Here is a 12,215-nt window from a genome sequence, read left to right on the forward strand (position 1 = left end):
GAAATAAAGAGATGGCAGAGTAGGAGTAGAAGATATTTGCAGGGCCCTGCTAAAAGAGATAGAAACAGAGACAAAACACATCTCCGGCCTTCGATCTAGAATCACAGTGTGTTGGGAAGGAGAGAACAAAGGTGAGAAAGGAAGGACCATCAGCCACATCAGTGTTCCACTATGTCACATTCTGACGTGAACTGGCATGAAGTTACCAGAGCTGGAAAGGAACTATAAATACCCACTTGGCTATAGCGAGCAAGTCAAATAAAGGTTACTAAAAGCTTATTTTTTAATCTCAAATATTCAAGTTACGCTATCTCTAAAACAACAGTTAGTAACCTTTAAGTGAAAATAAGAAATGCTCTGAATAAGATACACTAAAAATTGCTTCTTATGAATTATGAAGCATTTCCCATTCCCCACCAACCCCAAGACTGGAAATCCTGAAACATTTCTTTGAAGAAAATAGGGGAAACTAATACCTGATATTTCAAAACTGCATAAAATGCTGATATAGCTAATGCTTTAATTGGGAGGACATTAAAGCTTCTAAGATTTCTTAAGGGTTCACTCACAATCTCTGACTCCTTGGCCTGACATCCCCCGTAACAGCTTAAATTCCTTCAGGGAAGATATCTCTGCCTTGGGGTTTTCAAGAACCCAGTGCTAAGGGTGGCGAGGGTAGCTGTGATCGATGGCTTTGCCCATTTGCCTCACAGTGTTCCAACCTTCTTAAAAAATGTGGTTTAATTTTTTTCATTTATCCCCGATTACAAATGACAATTAGCAGTTTAAAACAGAAAATACCTGAATCAACTTATATAAAATCATGCATGACTATCATTTAATTTCTACAATAAGCAACTTAAATGAATTAAATTTCTTTTAACTCAGCTACCTAAGTTACTCAGTATACTACCTAAGTATACCAAAATCTCAGGTAGAAGGATATTTAATAGATGAATAAAAAGGCAAATAACTTTACATAAAATGAAACTTCCCTTAAATATTTCATTATATGTAGATATATATATATATATATATATATATTTTCTAGGTAAAATAAAAAGACAAATCCACTTGAAGACAGTGACACTCATCCCAAAAACTAAAGAATTCCTATAATATGGTAAGAAACCATTATGAACATATAACAAGTATGGTTATTGTCTTCATTCCCAACTAAATGCTATATTTTCAAACACTACTTACTTCTTTAGATTTTAGGGGCAAAGAAAAAAGAAAATTCAGGATTGTGTGAATTTTATAAAAATTTTAGATCATGCTGGAAGGAATCTCTGAGGTAACATAGTCATCTTTCCACCTAATATTTAACTTGCCTTTGTAAACACACTGAAATGTCATATAAAAATAAGACTTAGTAATTTTAGTTAATAGCACATAACTTATTGGACTACTTTAAAAGCAAAATTCTTATAAAAAATATTTACTAAGTAAGACATAGTTCTTATGCTGGAAAGAAAAATGTGAAAAAATGAATCAAGCTAAGGCAACTGAAAATATGTTTATTCAACAAATATCCACTGAACATTTAACACTGTACCAAACAGTAAGAGAAGGAAAGGATACTGACATTTACTGACTGTCTCAGACTCTGTGCTAGACACTTTGTATTTATTATCCAATTAAAACCTTACACCAACCCTACAATGTAAGTATTACAACCCCTATTTTAGAGATGAAGTATCAATATATCAAGTTCAACAATAATACCAGGATCTGCCAGCAAGCTTATTATTTGTACCACACAGAGCTCTGTGTCCTGGACAAAGTAAAAGAGATGGAAGTTACAAAAACTGGAATTACAATCTACATCCCTAACTCACTTGCTGAGTAAGAAAATAATAAAATACCCAGTTTCAAGAAATTGTGCTATTTAACTACGTAAGAAACTGAAAATATTTTGCTAGTAAGCAAAACACCAAATAATATTTGTTGCAGTTAATGAAAAGTAAATCAAGCATTAATATGAATAGCAATAAAGTATTTATGCAATATTATATAATTTAGAAACAGTTATTACAGTATTAAAACAAAATTTTCCAAAACTTCCAAAAATCTGAAAGTAACTATGAAATTAGCTCTCACTATGTCACATGAGAAACTATTTAAGTGAGCTACAACTGGAAGAAGTATTTGCAATATATTAGAGCAATTCTTTTCTGTACAAAACAAAGATTTCTTTATATACACACACTATATATATATATTTGATACAAGACCACCAGTCATATTGTTCTTTATATGAAAGCCAAATTGAATGCTTTAGAGAGATCCAAAGAAAGTGACAAAATAATACAAAAAAATCCAAATTGCTGTATAATTAAGTGTAAGTCAATTATAAACAATCGAGGAGTCATAAAACACTACAAAGATCCTACACTCAGATTCCTCCACAAACTTTTAAGTTCTTTCTCCAAAGCCAGAGCAAGTTTCTATAAGAATATTGACCCAGAGCTCCACTCAAAAGATACACACTCAAAGAAAATGTTAGTGTGTGCACGTGTATTTATATTTTGAAAGTGAAAATGTTATTTAAGGTATATGTGAGTCATTTATTATGACTCTTAACCAAAAACTACCACCAGACATAATCAAATCATATCAGAGGGCTTTACTCATGTGCTAGCTAATATAAGATTTTTTTTCAGGAATGATGTACAGGAAACTATTTGTAATAGTTACGTATAAATAGGACCAGGTGTTTCAGCCCCAGCACTACGACATTCGGGCTGGATAACTCAGGGATGGCCCACCCTGTGCATTGTTTGCAGCATCATCCCTGGCCTCTGACAGATGCCAACAGCAACCCCCTCCCAGTTAAGACAGCCAGATGTCCCTGAGGGAGTGATGAGAGGGCAGCAAAACCGTCTCTGAATAAGAAACGCTGATGCAGAGGAATGAGGATGGAGAAAAAGACTTCTACCAGTCCTCCTCTGAATGATCAAAGTGGTAGGTTGAATAATGGTCCCCTAAAAAACACCCATGTCTTAATCCTTGGAACCAGTGAATGTTACATTATTTGGAAAAGGGGTCTTTGCAGATGTGATTAAGGATCCTGTGACAGGGAGATTATTCTGGAGCAAAGGGGAGCTCAAATGCCATCATACGTGTCCTTATAAGAGAGAGGCAATAAGAGGTTTCTCTCTTTTTTGCTCACACAAAGGAAAAGGTAATGAGAAGAAGAGAGCTGAGGGAGATTTGAAATTCTACCTTTGAAGACTGGAGTGATGCAACGACAAGTCAAGGAATTCTGGCAGGCACCAAACTGTGGAAGAAGCAAGGAACACAGTCTCTTCTTGAGCCTTTGGAGGGAGCACCCTGATTTTGGCCCACTGATACTGACTTCAGACACCTGGCCTCCAAAACTGTGAGAGAATAAACTTTTGTTTTTAAGCCACCAAGTTGGTGGCAATTTGTTACAGCAGCCACAGGAAACTAGCACAATCATATAAGGGTTTTAATTTGATTTTTAAAAAACTGCTGATGAGCAAGAGAGATAATGTGTGGAGAACACTCAGCAAAGTTCCTGAAACATAGTAAGCATTCAAAAATACTGTTGATGCCATTATCGATATTCAGCCAGCTATGTATAAGCTTCAACTTCTTGGTAGCAAAAGGAAAAACTAAGGATGTTCAAACAGTAAAATGGGAATATATGCACAAGACTTAACAGTGAAAACACACGGATCAGCCCCTCTTAGGATGTGTATTTACCAGCTGTGTCAATGTGCTATAATCTGTCCTGTACTGGAAAGATAAACTGTGGATGAGACCAGCCAAGACAGCTTCTTGGGGGAGGCAAGCTTCAACATTTTTGAGCAGAAGAAACAAGCAGCCAAAGAAGGGGAAACAATGAAAGTGGGGAGAGCAATGGAAATCAGTCAGATGTTTACAGAGCTACCAATCTGGCCAAAGTAGAGACCAAGGTAAGACAGACTTTGTGAGGGTGTATGTGTGTTACATCACTCAGTCATGTCTGACTCTTTGTGACCCCATGGACTGTAGCATCTGTCCATGGAATTCTCCAGGCAAGAATACTGGCGTGGGTTGCCATTTCCTTCTCCAGGGGCTCTTCCCAACCTGGGGATCAAACCTGGGTCTTCCACATTACAAGCAGATTCTCTTCCATCTGAGGCATCAGGGAACCCCTTCTGAGGTTAGTTACCTAAACTAAAGGACCCTAAAAGCTATGTTGATTGATTTGGTTGTTGAAGAGAATACTCTATAAAGTGGATTATTTTATAAATATTGACTCTTGGGGATTCTGAAAATATAAACACGCTCTGGCTCCATACCAGACATACTAAACTAGAATCCTTTGGTTAGACATAACTCTAAAGGATTCTGACAGCCACTTAGGTAGAGAACCCCTGTATCAGAGTCAACTCATGGCAGAAGACCTACAGAATTAAAGTGTCATAAAGTATATAACGTATTCTCAAAGTATGCATTCAACTACATTAACAGCATTTTCCATGGTTAAAACTCCTCCTAAGATGTAGCCCCTCCAGGTTCCACGAGACTTTCTGTAACTTCTTCACTCTTTCCTTTTCCTTTCCTAAGCATATGCCCCCTGATCTACTCAGTCACCTTCCTCACAGTTTCTCATGAAATTTTCTAGAAAAGTCCCAGGCATTTCAGTTGCCCACCCTCCTCTTTCCACATTTCTCCAACACAATGAAGATCTAAAAATATTTTATAGAGCAAAGGAACCATGTAAAAGTAGAGTTCCATTAATATACTATATAAATAAATAATTTACAAAAGTGTTCTATGGCCATTTATTGTAATAAAATCCTAAGTATATATATTAAGTGAAATTCTAAATCATTTTTTTTTACAAATTATTTCCAAAAACATAAAATTATGAAATAGTTATAAAAAGCTCTTAAGCTAAGCATTATTCAGTTCAATCTTTCCTTGAGAATTACTAAGTAGCTAACAAAGTAGAAGTCTCTGAAAAGATACAAAGTTAATGGAAACCTCACTGATGTAGAAACAAACTTCAGCAGTACTAGGGAGGATGAAGAGGTGATCTGAGAGGGCAATTATGATCCTAAAAGCAATCTCCTGTGTGTGTCTTGTAGGGGAAATGGGCAGAGATTTTGCTGGCTTTAGCCTGCTGCTTCTAAGTCACTTCAGTCGTGTCCGACTCTGTGCGACCCCACAGACAGCAGCCCACCAGGCTCCCCTGTCCCCGGGATTCTCCAGGCAAGAACACTGGAGTGGGTTGCCATTTTCTTCTCCAATGCATGAAAGTGAAAAGTGAAAGTGAAGTTGCTCAGTCGCGTCCAACTCTTCGCCACCCCATGGACAGCAGCCTACCAGGCTCCTCCGTCCATGGGATTTTCCAGGCAAGAGTACTGGAGTGGGGTGCCATTGCCTAGCCTGGGCTTATTTCATGATTAAAGAAAAATAAAATATAGCAATACAAGTTAGTGTTCAGATAAGTTCTTTCCTCTCCCATAACACCTACAGCAATTTATGCATCAGTTCAGTTCAGCCTCTGAGTCGTGTCTGACTCTTTGTGACCCCATGGACTGCAGTACGCCAGGCTTCCCTGTTCATCACCAACTCCTAGAGTTTACTCAAACTCATGTCCATTGAGTCCGTGATGCCATTCAACCATCTCATCCTCTGTCATCCCCTTCTCCTCTCTCCTTCAATCTTTCCCAGCATCAGGGTCTTTTCAAATGAGTCAGTTCTTCACATCAGGTGGCCAAAGTATTGGAGTTTTAGCTTCAGCATCAGTCCTTCCAATGAATATTCAGGACCGATTTCCTTTAGGATGGACTGGTTGGATCTCCTTGTTGTCCAAGGGACTCTCACGAGTCTTCTTCAACACCACAGTTCAAAAGCATCAATTCTTCGGTGCTCAGCTTTCTTTATGGTACAACTCTCACATCCATACATGACCACTGGAAAACACAGCTTTGACTAGATGGACCTCTGTTGGCAAAGTAATATCTCTGCTTTTTAATATGCTGTCTAGGTTGGGCACAGCTTTTCTTCCAAGGAGCAAGCGTCTTTTAATTTCATGACTGCAGTCACCATCTGCAGTGATTTTGGAGCCGCCCCCCCCCCGCCTCCAGAATTAAGTTTCTCACTGTTTCGCCATGTGTTTGGGTGCTAGAGAAATCTATTTCCTTCTGGGCCCAGAAACAGGGAAATTTTAGGAGCCGCTGGAGGCCATATCTTCTATTAAGAGGACTAGGAAGTGGTCCTCCACAGCATTAGAAAACATGAAACAAACGCACGGGGAAGAGTAAACAGAAGAGATGAAGTGTGTTCCGCTAGCACTGGAGTTCCAGAGTCCCAACTCTGGTATTCCTTTAGACACTCCTGCATCTATCTTTACAGTAAATCTCACTTTTTGTTCATACCAATACCAGTCAGAATGGATTTCTATAACTTACAGCCAAAAGTGGCCTACTTAGTACACCTATCTTACTACAACTGGAAAGATAAACTGGATAGATAAACTCAAATCATTTCATAAAGGAACACTTTAACACCAAAGCCTCAGGAGGAATAGAACCTCAGATTTTTAAAAAGGGATATTTATATTTAAAGACAGCTGTGTGCCAGGAACTAGTCTAAGTTCTTGAAATATACTGTTAAGACAAAAGAGATAAAAATCACTGTTCTAATGGGGCTTGCATTCTAATGAGAGCATACAGATAACAAAATAATATAAAAAACAAAGTCAGATATGATAAACAATCTGCAAAAAAAGAAAAAAGTAATGGGATAAGGGGAAATGAGGATGGTGCAATTATGACAGGGTGGTTCCACAGTAATGCTTATCTGAGAAAGTAACTGAACTGAAAAAGAAGTTATTGAACTGAAACCTGAAATGATGAAAAGGAGCCATTGTGTCATGTTTCAAGGCAATTCCAGGCAAAGGGAACAGACCTAAGTCAGGAACAAGCATGGCATTTCTGAGTGGAAAAAAAGAAGGGCCATGCAGATGGAATACGGGCTTCCCAAGCAGAGCAGTGGTAAAGAATCTGTCTGCCAGTGCAGGAGACAAAAGAGACTCTGGTTCGATCCCTCAGTGAGGAAGATCCTCTGGAGAAAAGAAATGACAACCTCCTCTAGTATTGTTGCTTGGAAAATTCCATGGACAGAGGAGCCTAGTGGACTACAGTCTGTGAGGTCACAACGAGTCAGATATGACAGAGCACACATGCCTTGGGTAGATGGAAAACAGTGAACAAGGGAAAATGCTACAGAAGTGGTAAAGGAGCAACTGATTTAAGAGAAAAAGCTGTAAGTCAGTAAAGTAGGAATCAGACCATTATAGGAAGTAGTAGGCAGAGGAAAGGATTTGAAAATAACTTGAGCTTTATGAAGAACTCACTACATTGTCTTTCTCATTCTGCTTTGCAGACCATTAGAAATTACTCCCCAAGTAGTAAACACAATGTTGAGGTTGGCCAGGAATCTGGATTTCGTCAGCAGAAAATATCTCTTATTGTAGTTAGGAATTTTTTTAAGAAAAAAAAATGTGAAGCCATCGTAAAAATGAAGAAACTAGGAAAGGTGATAGAAACTACTACAAATTCTATCCTACTCATTATACAGTGAATAAATCTACTACAATCAAGATTTTAAGAAGAATTTAAGTTCTTTATAAACTACTATAAAAATAATGTCCTTTGTTGAGTTATAACTGAATTGGACACTAACAAAGTTAAATACTGTCAAAAGAGAAGACTGGAAACTAGAGTTTTTCCTGACTTTATTGTACCTCTTGAGAACAGCTTCAACTTAATGGTCAACAAAGTTGTGAGTTTTGGTCTTATCTCTATCACTGTGATAAAGGAGAAACTTCCCCCACGTGGAGAAATTAGGCACAAAGGATGCTTCAATCTCTCTCCCTCTGAAAGCTTTTTAAAATGAGAGAGAGAGACCAACCAGTTTAAAGAGGTTTGGATATAGTACACCTCAAAGAAGAGTGATCTTCTCTCCAGATTTTTCCAGACAACTAATTCCTATGTACACAAAGCAAGTAATTAAGCCTGCACTGCTTCTAAGATTAAGATCAGTAAAGTCAGATCTTTGAAAGCTCTAATGTATTCATGAATCTCTTCTTTCACTGTGTTAGATGTTTAGCTAGCCCATGTAACACAGACCCAAAAGCAAACTGTTAAAAACACAATTTATAAAGAGAGGTACTTTTTGAGTGTGGTGTGAGTTAAAGAAATAATAGTCATTTGGACACTTTGATCAGGACTCGATTCTAAGTGCATCTTCCTCAACACATTTCCAGTAGTTGAGCAAAGTGCCCAGGAATGATTAGCAGCAGTGTAGAGAGAGGGATACCATCAACCTAAATTGTGAAGTCTCCCCCCAGTGGTCACATACAAATAACTAGAACAGTGAGAAAATCATTGCAGCTTAGCTAAGACTGACCAAAAACAATCTATGCAGAATCCGGTACCTACAGAGAAGAAATCAAATCTTTACTTCAATGCTAGCATCATATCTGTAGAAAGACCTCATATGCTTTTCTGCTCTTGTGTTATTCATAAATGTGAATACTATTTTTGAAAGGAAAGAACCTATAGGTTGTTTTTTTCTCAATACATTCTTTTTTTTTTTAGGAATAATTTAATGATATCCTCAAATAGCCAACTATTTTATCTAATGGGGAGGTGTTCATCCCTCCTGAAATAAATATCAGATCATCCACTGCAAGTCAACCACATCTACCTGAAGTGAAGTTCTGATACAAATTTGGTCACTTACCAAATGAATCATCTTGTAAAGAAAATTATCACCAGTGCTAAAAACCTAAGTCTAACTTGCAAGATACTCTTTTTATAAAGCCACCTAACTAGGTAATTTATAATACAGAAAGTGACACAAAAAGTACAAATGGGTTCTCTTGCCCATTTTAATATTTATTTTCTCAGTATATTTACAGTTAGGTAGCCTTTGATCACCCCTAACCCTGTATTATTTGTAACTGTCAGCAAAAATATGCTGCTATTACTCACTTTCAACAAAGTTTGGATGTCAAAACTGTGAAGGGTATTTAGTTAAAATCTCGGTTGTCTTCTGCTCATCATACATTATTAAATGGTAAACTCTATAAAGGGGTAGTAAATACTCAAACAACTTCAATTTTCAAAACAGAACACAGATAACATACACGAAGCCTCTCAATTATGATTTTCTTGGTTATCCCAAGCTTAAAAGAGACAGTGGGGGAAGAAGCTAAAGTACCAGGCTGTGTAGTCTTCTGGAACAATTTCAGCCTGAAATGGGACTCAAGAAAAATGCAAACTGCTCCCACGAATGTTTAAGAAAAATATGATTCGTCAAGAAAAAATCCAACAGTTGGCCTACAGAACAACAGAAAATGATTCTGTCTTATATAGAGCTACCAGACTTGCATAAGCCCCCAATTTTTCCAGCGTTCCAGTTTCTTTCCAGTAAAGAAAGAAAAAAATTCATTTTGAAATTCCAAGTAGAAAAGGACTTGAGCAGCATCAATTAGAAAAGGACAAACACATCTCAGAATATTTTTTCATATTTAGTGTGCAATCTCTACAGGACAAAAACAGAGCCATTATAAATGTTACCACTTGTATATTATGTAACCCTAGTCTAAACTAAAAGAAGCATAAACCTTAAAAAGTAACACACTGTGCCAACGTATACTTAAAACATGAATTTAAATATATGACAGATTTCAGATACAGATGACCTCAAAAGGACACAACCCCCAAAAGTTCTTTGTTTACTGTAATCAGGCCTCAGAAGACTTGACTATAATCAGGCCTGATACAATTCTACCTTGAGGTCCGTCGTTTCACCAACCTACCGCAACTATCTCCGCATTGGTACCAGCGTGTTACCTCACCTAAAACAGTCGACAAACAGAAGTTTCCGAACGACCATTCGAAAGATTTCACGGGAAGAAATGGCTGCTAAATCATACGCCAACTGAAGAGCATTTTAACGCACCTCAAATGTTCCGAGCCATATAACAAGACGACCAATTGAGAAAGCATCAAGTAAAAATTCAACCATCCCCAAAGCCATGGAAGAGGAGTAAAACGTGGCTAGCTTGACCTTAACCGGCTGTTTGTAAGTAATGCGGTGAATTTTCTGAGCCTCCCCATCAGCCTTCAATTACCTTCCTCTCCTACCCGCGACCCCTCTTAACGTGCCCCAGCTGATGGAAGTTGAATGGATGGAACCTCCAGCTGTAACCTCAGGAGCTGGGGAAATTGAGATGAAACTCCCAAGAAAGTGTTAAAAAGTCCTTCTGCAAAAAACACCCATCAACCAATCCCCATCCTGTCATCACACCAACCATCGGCTCCCTTCTGGCCCTCCACCTCGCCCAAAAAAGCACCCCCCCCCCCAAAAAAAAAAGAAGCACCTTTTTGGTTCCAGACCAACGTACCCAAAATCGGAAAGCACTGCCTCAGCCGCAAACGCCTCCGGAGCAGCGTGTGCTCGGCCCACAACCACTCTGGCCAAACAACTGGAGTCTCGTGCCTCGGAAGTGGCAGCAGTACTTGCCCAAAGCCTCCTCCCCCAAGAACTCGGAGCTTGGGAGGCAGCGAGAGGCCGGCGGAACCGCCCGCGCTGGGGACCGACCCCCGAAGGTGTCTGTCACGGCCACAACCGCCCCCAGCACGGCTCTCCATTCAAGTCTTAACGTCACTCCCGCCGCAGAGGGTGCCGGCGGCCGGAGGGGGCCCCGCGCCCCCAGCCCCAGCCCTGCCTCCACCCGGGCCGCGCCGCGGAGCGCGTGGCGAGAGCGGGGCGCGGCGGCATGGGCCAGAAACGTTGCCGCGCTCGGCCCGCCCGCCAGCAACCCAGGAGCCGGGGGCCCGGCAGAGCGCGCCCCTCCGGCGCCGGCCGAGCGGAGCAACCCTCGTCGCCCGCCCAAGCCCAGGTGCTGAGGGGGCGGGGCGGGGTCCCCGCGTGGCGCGAAGCCACGAGCAACAGGGCGCCTCCCCCCCCCGGGCCGGCCCGGCGCGCGGCGAGACCGTTACCCGAGTGACGTGGGGGCCCCGGCAACTCACCGACTCGCACCTCGGCTTCCTCCGCGCCGCCGTCGCTCCTCTCTGCCCGCGGCCGCTGCTCTTTCTCAGCCGCAGGCGCCACCGAGCAGCCCCATCTACAAACTCGCGGCTCGTAGTTGGGAACTGGAAATGCGGCTCTCACTCCCCTCCGCCTCCCTCTCCCTCCGCCCCCTCCCTCGCTCTCCACTCCACCCGACTCAGGTCGCCGCCGCTGCCGCCACCACCTCCGCGCGCGCGGCTAGGCTCCCCTCGGCCGCCCTCCTCCTCCCGCCGCCGCCGCCGGGGCGCGCTCCCTCCCGGCCTCGCGCGTGCGCCGGAGGCCGGGGAGCGCGCGCTCGGGCTCGAGGAGGTGCCGCCGTCTCCGGGAAGCCGGGCCCCGCCTCTCCGGCCGAGGCTCCGCGACCAGGTGGGGCCCCCTCCGAGCGCCCGCAGACTGCGCCCGGGCCCGATACGCCGCCCATGCTCCGCGGCCTCTCCATGGTGTCCCCGGTCCTGGCCCCGAGCCACGCCTGCGAGAGGGTCACCAGACCCAATCAGCACCGGCCCTTCCGGGCCGAAATTGCCGCTGTCATTCAGCATTTACAGACGAGCAAGATACTCCCCCGCGCGTGAAAGAGGCTCCCCCGGCCCTTTCCAAGAGTTTACATTCAAAGAACCCACCACCGTGGGGCACAAAGGCTAAATAGACCTCGAAGAAAAGCCTCCGGAGACTCTGCCTCCTCCCCCTTCACACACACGCCCCTGGTTCTGATGTGTATTTGGCAGGTTCTACAGCGCTGACGAGGTCCTTCATATTCTCCCAGCCCAACCAGGGTGATTCACATCCGAGGAAACGGACGGACACTAGCTATTTTCCTAGCACCGAGGTTTCCGTGGAATTCCCGGTCGGCTCCGCAGGACACGCCCGAGGACAACAGTTGTTCGGATCCTCCCAAACACCTGGTCTTCCTAGGCCTCGCAAGTGGGAGCTGCAGCATTCTTCCACCTCGACTCCGCAGAAAGCATGATGAACTGGGATAAGTGTCCGGGTGTGCAGATGACACATTTTGACAGGAGTGCAGATTTAATTTTTCAGTTGAAAGGAACTGAGCAACGCAGTGCAGCAGAGGCTCGGGTTAGAAAAACACAGCGAGGCAATCAGAACTT

General features: G+C 42.3%; 1 protein-coding gene across 6 annotated transcripts in view; it reads right to left on the reverse strand.

Annotated features, from left to right (window-relative positions):
- Window positions 1-11,228, reverse strand: part of PALS2 (protein associated with LIN7 2, MAGUK p55 family member) — a 133,441-nt gene extending 122,213 nt beyond the window's left edge. Inside the window, exon 1 of one of the 6 annotated variants that reach the window (XM_055590583.1) lies at window positions 11,070-11,228. Coding sequence is in view for 1 of the 6 variants with exons in the window: in XM_055590579.1 (XP_055446554.1) it covers window positions 10,442-10,688 (247 nt within the window). In the remaining 5 variants the exon portion in view is untranslated. Of the gene's footprint in view, window positions 1-9,996; window positions 10,157-10,441; window positions 10,831-11,069 lie in introns of those variants that run through there. The other 5 variants (XM_055590587.1, XM_055590584.1, XM_055590579.1 and 2 more) reach the window with 5 other exon arrangements.
- Between the last annotated feature and the right edge of the window lie 987 nt (window positions 11,229-12,215).

Source organism: Bubalus kerabau, chromosome 8, assembly GCF_029407905.1.
Source record: "Bubalus kerabau isolate K-KA32 ecotype Philippines breed swamp buffalo chromosome 8, PCC_UOA_SB_1v2, whole genome shotgun sequence".
Taxonomy (NCBI): Eukaryota; Metazoa; Chordata; class Mammalia; order Artiodactyla; family Bovidae; genus Bubalus; species Bubalus kerabau.